Here is a 6,253-nt window from a genome sequence, read left to right as displayed (position 1 = left end):
TAAGCAAATTTTTCTAAACGGACGTAAGCATTATTTATAAAACGGGCTGAGATGGTTTAAAGTTGCGTACATGCTTCCTTCTATAAATACCAAATATACTTGGAATTGAACGCAGGTGAAGGAGGTTTGTATTAACGCCCTGTGATAGAGGCTCAATTATAGCGGCTGAATTAAGACAAGTGCTATAATATAGGGTAGGCGTTCGTCTGGAAGAGGGCAGAGAAGAGTGGCTTCTCTGTAAATTGCGTTTGTAACGTTTGATCATGACAACTAACCAGGCAAATGCTTATACTCAGTAGGCTACTCAAGTTGTAAAAGAAAATCAGGGGAGGTGGTGGATTTTATCATATGAGGACAATTTTAGCATCCCTTCAGCGTCAGTGACTTCAGTGTCAGTAAAAATGTCATTGCATGTGTGCGTGCCCCCTCGCACCTTGAAATAACAGCAATACCACGTTCATTGATAAATGACATAACGTATGGAAAGAGGGGAGGGCAGTTTTAGAAGGGGGACGATTTTGACTGTTTTCATCCCGCCTCAACTCGAGTGCTGCTTATACTGTAATAATATAATGGTCTTATTCTTATCAGGTGACATTAAAAACAGGATTGCGAACTCCCTTTGCGAACTCCCAGACACCGGAGAAACTCCAGTATAATTTAGCGCGTGGCCGGGCAAGGTCCGTTGTGGAACGCACTAGGCACTTGAAGGGGAGATAGACAGCTACGGAGGGATATAAAGAAAGACTGAAATACAATCAGCAACATAAATTCCCTTTAAATCTTGAATTAAACTCATTTTCTCGGCAGATAACAACATCATTAATTTTATTACAAGCCACTTAAACTTCGCATGAATTAAAGTAGGCAACGTTTTTCCAGTGCGGCTCACATGCCTGTAATAACTCCGCATAACCAGTAGGTAATGTGCGTAAGCAAATGAATACTCGACGTCGAGCTACGATCGTTTCCACGGTCAAATTGACTCACGTTCAAATTGTATAAATCACTACGTTGACGTGGTTTTCTACGTACGACACGGGTAAGATCAACATTTTATCTAAGCACGTTCTATAAATGAGGCCCAAGATGTCTACTTCAGTATTCTGCTTCAGTATTCTGCTTCAGTATTCTGCTTCAGTATTCTGCTTCAGTATTCTGCTTCAGTATTCTACTTCAGTATTCTGCTTCAGTATTCTGCTTCAGTATTCTACTTCAGTATTCTGCTTCAGTATTCTGCTTCAGTATTCTACTTCAGTATTCTACTTCAGTATTCTGCTTCAGTATTCTACTTCAGTATTCTGCTTCAGTATTCTGCTTCAGTATTCTGCTTCAGTATTCTGCTTCAGTATTCTGCTTCAGTATTCTGCTTCAGTATTCTGCTTCAGTATTCTGCTTCAGTATTCTGCTTCAGTATTCTGCTTCAGTATTCTGCTTCAGTATTCTGCTTCAGTATTCTGCTTCAGTATTCTGCTTCAGTATTCTGCTTCAGTATTCTACTTCAGTATTCTGCTTCAGTATTCTGCTTCAGTATTCTGCTTCAGTATTCTGCTTCAGTATTCTGCTTCAGTATTCTGCTTCAGTATTCTACTTCAGTATTCTGCTTCAGTATTCTGCTTCAGTATTCTGCTTCAGTATTCTACTTCAGTATTCTGCTTCAGTATTCTGCTTCAGTATTCTGCTTCAGTATTCTGCTTCAGTATTCTGCTTCAGTATTCTGCTTCAGTATTCTACTTCAGTATTCTGCTTCAGTATTCTGCTTCAGTATTCTGCTTCAGTATTCTACTTCAGTATTCTGCTTCAGTATTCTGCTTCAGTTGACTTCAAAGGGACTCACTTCTTCAGGTGAGGCTGCAGTATCTCCAACACAGCACCAAGAACTCCTCCTGTCTCTCCTCCTGAGTGCTGGTCTGTCCCTGTCCCTGTCCCTGTCCCTGTCTCTGTCCCTGTCCCTGTCTCTGTCTCTGTCTCTGTCTCTGTCCCTGTCCCTGTCCCTGTCTCTGTCCCTGTCTCTGTCCCTGTCTCTGTCTCTGTCTCTGTCTCTGTCCCTGTCTCTGTCCCTGTCTCTGTCTCTGTCTCTGTCCCTGTCTCTGTCTCTGTCTCTGTCCCTGTCTCTGTCTCTGTCCCTGTCTCTGTCTCGGTCCCTGTCTCTGTCCCTGTCCCTGTCCCTGTCTCTGTCCCTGTCTCTGTCCCTGTCCCTGTCCCTGTCTCTGTCTCTGTCTCTGTCTCTGTCCCTGTCCCTGACCCTGTCTCTGTCTCTGTCTCTGTCCCTGTCCCTGACCCTGTCTCTGTCTCTGTCTCTGTCTCTGTCTCTGTCCCTGTCCCTGACCCTGTCCCTGTCCCTGTCCCCTCCTTCCCAGCCAGGAGCTGAGCGGTGGTCTCCCAGCCCCCGGCCCGGAGCAGGCAGGCCATCAGGTGGGAGGCGGCGGCTCTGGAGGCCCGGCTGGTCCACGCCTGCCGCTGCATGTGGACCGCCGCCAACACCCAGCAGAGAGGGGCGAGAGGCCGGGCCAGGCAGGCCCCGGGGCCGGCCTCTCCCCCCCCCCCCAGCCTGGTGAGCAGGGCGGAGAGGACGGAGCACACCCCGCAGGCTCTGGAGGGGACCCCCTGGTAGGCGCCGTCCGGCAGAGAGCCGCCGTCGGCCTCGCAGAGGGGCAGGTCGGCGAGCTGCGCCAGGGAGCCCGCCAGGCCCAGGTAGGCCCGGTGCAGGCCCGCCTGGTCGCCCCGGCCGGGGGGGAGGAGCCAGCGGGCGTCGGCCCTCCTGAACAGCCGCTCCAGGGAGCGCAGGAGCCTTCCGGAACGTTCCGGCGTGAGACCTGCCGCCGTGGCCCCCCCGAGGCTCTCCCGGGCCCGGTCCAGGACCTCCACCACCGGAGGAGGGGGGGGGCCCTCAGCGCCAGGGGCTGGACTCTTCTTCTTCTTCTTCTTCTTCTTCTTCTTCTCCTCCCCCTCCTCCTCCTCCCCCTCCCCCTCCCCCTCCTCCTCCTCCTCCTCCTGGGCTAACCGGAGGTCCCTGAGGAGCTGGGATAAGTCCATATCTGGGGGGGGGGGAACAGAATAGGGGTGGGCATCAATGATCGATGATCGATTAATTGATCGATAAGGTCTTGGTCGATCACAAAATATTTTGATCGATAATCATTAATAATATTATTATTATTATTATTATTATTTTATTTTTTTGAATAATAATAATGGAAATTAGTTTGTCCACGTGTCACCAGATTGCGTTCGTCTCTCACCCCTGAACATGTTAACATGATCATCTTTCTGAACAAGAACCAGTAGGCCTGCCGCCTACAGTCTCTCGCTGGAGTTTAAATTTAAGTTAAGCTGGACGCTCTTAAGGACACTAACGTTTTCAGTCATCCTCCTATTTGTGAGTAACTGTTTTTTTACTGCTCCTATGGTGAGTTACTTATTTTCTATATTTTTATTTATAACGTAAAATGTGTTTTTAAGTTAAACAATTTAGACTACTCACTGCCTTGTTTAAGAGGATTGTTATCTGACAATAGTGTCTAGTTTGGATGTGAATGAATGAATGTGTGCAATAGCAACACAAATAAAGTTTTTTCCCCAAGGAAAACATGCTTGTTATTTCTGCCCTATTTTTTTCCCCGATTTTCTTTTTTCTTTAAAAAAAAAAAAAAATACAAAAAAATACAAAAAAAGCTTATTGATTAATCGATAATTGATCGTTAATTCGTTACGATTATCGAAAAAAAATTGTTGATCGTTTGCCCAGCCCTAGAACAGAAACAAAGACCGTCATCTCAATGAACACTAGAAGAGCCGTGAGGGGTCACGGTGGGGTCACGGTGACCCCGGTGAGTAAAAACAAACCCTCCTTTCTTGACTTGTCCTAGATATGTGCGTTCTACCACCCAGTATCCTTACATTTTCTAAATCACTTAATCAGGATAAGATAGTATGAAGCTGTTTTGCAGTTTTTCTGTGTAGGAGGCAGGCTAAAAAAAGCGCCCTCTAGTGTTCTCTGTGTGTAAATAGCAGATTTACATTCTAAAAAGGGGGTCTATTTGACCCCCAAGGCGGCTCTACTAGTAGGTAAAATAGGCACGGCTGTTGTAGTGTTAAATTATAATTTTAATAAATTAATTAATAATAATAAATAATAATAAAATGAGCACTTTGAGCTGCAACGTTTTTTTTTTTTTTTATCCTTTATTTAACCAGGGTAGTCATGTTGAGACAGTAGCCTCTTTTTCAAATGAGCCCTAGCCAAGAAAAGCAGCACTTAGTTAAAAAAGACACCACATACAGTATAAAAACATACAATATAACAACATCAAATAACAACAAACAAGCAGCAGAAACAGTGAGCAGACACAGGCTATAACAGGATAACCTCAGCATGTTCACATGTATGATTCAAAGCCTCTGTAACACACAGGTTAAAACCAGAGAGTGGGATGAACATGCTAAGCTTGCAGGAAAGGTGCTATACAAATACAAGTTATTATTATTATTTTTCTCTACGTGTCTACTGGGTGTCACACTACCTGATTACCTGAACACCACTTCTACTAGAACTTCCTGTACTGCTCCATATCTGTACTATATTATTGCATGGATATTGTATTGGAGTAACCTAAGTGTAATGTGTATCTTAACCACAGGGTGGCGCTCGCTACTTGGGGAGTGTTAGAAGAACAGGTGATCCGTTGTGCTAGGCGAGAGTGAGTCAGAGCTCGTCCCGAGCAGCCACGGCCCAGCCAGTGTTGTTAAACAGTTATCGGATGGTAAATAAATATCAAAAAGGATTGAGGTTTCCTTGGTATTCTAGGCCACTGAAGATATTACAGTGTGATGTAATACTAACAGCATTTCATCTCGTTGTAACCTGTACAGCATTTTACACTACTGTTCTACTGCAGTACGACTGGTCTCTCTGTAGTACAACTACCATCTCTACTGTTCTACTGCAGTATGACTGGTCTCTCTGTAGTTCAACTACCATCTCTACTGTTCTACTGCAGTATGACTGGTCTCTCTGTAGTTCAACTACCATCTCTACTGTTCTACTGCAGTATGACTGGTCTCTCTGTAGTACAACTACCATCTCTACTGTTCTACTGCAGTATGACTGGTCTCTCTGTAGTACAACTACCATCTCTACTGTTCTACTGCAGTACGACTGGTCTCTCTGTAGTTCAACTACCATCTCTACTGTTCTACTGCAGTATGACTGGTCTCTCTGTAGTTCAACTACCATCTCTACTGTTCTACTGCAGTATGACTGGTCTCTCTGTAGTACAACTACCATCTCTACTGTTCTACTGCAGTATGACTGGTCTCTCTGTAGTACAACTACCATCTCTACTGTTCTACTGCAGTATGACTGGTCTCTCTGTAGTTCAACTACCATCTCTACTGTTCTACTGCAGTACGACTGGTCTCTCTGTAGTTCAACTACCATCTCTACTGTTCTACTGCAGTACGACTGGTCTCTCTGTAGTTCAACTACCATCTCTACTGTTCTACTGCAGTATGACTGGTCTCTCTGTAGTACAACTACCATCACTTTATCACCTTATTCTACTTTCTTAAATACCTTACTTATTTTATTTTTATTCTACTATTGTTGATTTTGTATTCTGCTGCAATGCCAATGTCCTAAGAATGTTATTCTGTGTACCCTGGTCTCTCTGTACATTGATGTAATAAAAGCAATTCTGATTCTGTTGTGTTTGTTTTGTTTTTCTCTGAGATAACTGCTCGAGCAAATAGTGACACCTAAAAAATATCTGTTTTTAAAGTAAACAAGGTTAGTAACAAGGTTGCCTTGGTGACAAGGTTCCCTTAGTGACAGGGTTGCCTTAGTAACAAGGTTCCCTTAGTAACAAGGTTCCCTTAGTAACAAGGTTCCCTTAGTGACAAGGTTCCCTTAGTAACAAGGTTGCCTTGGTGACAAGGTTCACTAACGTGCTTGACTGTCTCAGTGTTGTTCCAGCTCGCTGTGTTTGTTGACATTGTTGTAATCACGTGACACGATTCCTCCTTACCTTTGTTCTTCGTCATCGAAATCGCCCAGAATTATCCATAAACTGCGTCATACAAATGTAACAGCGTGGAGTTTATATAGACCGTTTATATACAGACCGGACAACTAAAGAGGACGGACAGCGGTCCGCGGCACAACTGTTCCGGGCTGATATTCTTCCATGATCCATGTGTTCCACATGGTTCTCAGCCAAACAACACATAATTTATACTTACGGTGGTTTTATGT

At 44.5% G+C, this 6,253-nt stretch overlaps 1 protein-coding gene across 1 annotated transcript in view; it reads right to left on the bottom strand.

Moving 5' to 3' along the window:
* The window catches only part of tti2 (TELO2 interacting protein 2), a gene marked incomplete at its 5' end in the record, with an annotated part of 11,441 nt that extends 5,399 nt beyond the window's left edge, over window positions 1–6,042 (bottom strand). The window contains 3 exons of the mRNA XM_080532904.1: window positions 1,838–1,992; window positions 2,362–3,038; window positions 6,027–6,042. Of these exons, the coding sequence (XP_080389030.1) occupies window positions 1,838–1,992; window positions 2,362–3,038; window positions 6,027–6,042 (848 nt within the window). The remainder of the gene's footprint in view (window positions 1–1,837; window positions 1,993–2,361; window positions 3,039–6,026) is intronic.
* Window positions 6,043–6,253: the final 211 nt, after the last annotated feature.

This window comes from Nansenia antarctica (assembly GCF_963989245.1).
Source record: "Nansenia antarctica genome assembly, chromosome: 5".
NCBI classification, from domain to species: Eukaryota; Metazoa; Chordata; class Actinopteri; order Argentiniformes; family Microstomatidae; genus Nansenia; species Nansenia antarctica.
Note: the sequence above shows the minus strand (reverse complement) of the source record. Positions and strands in the feature narration are given on the sequence as shown.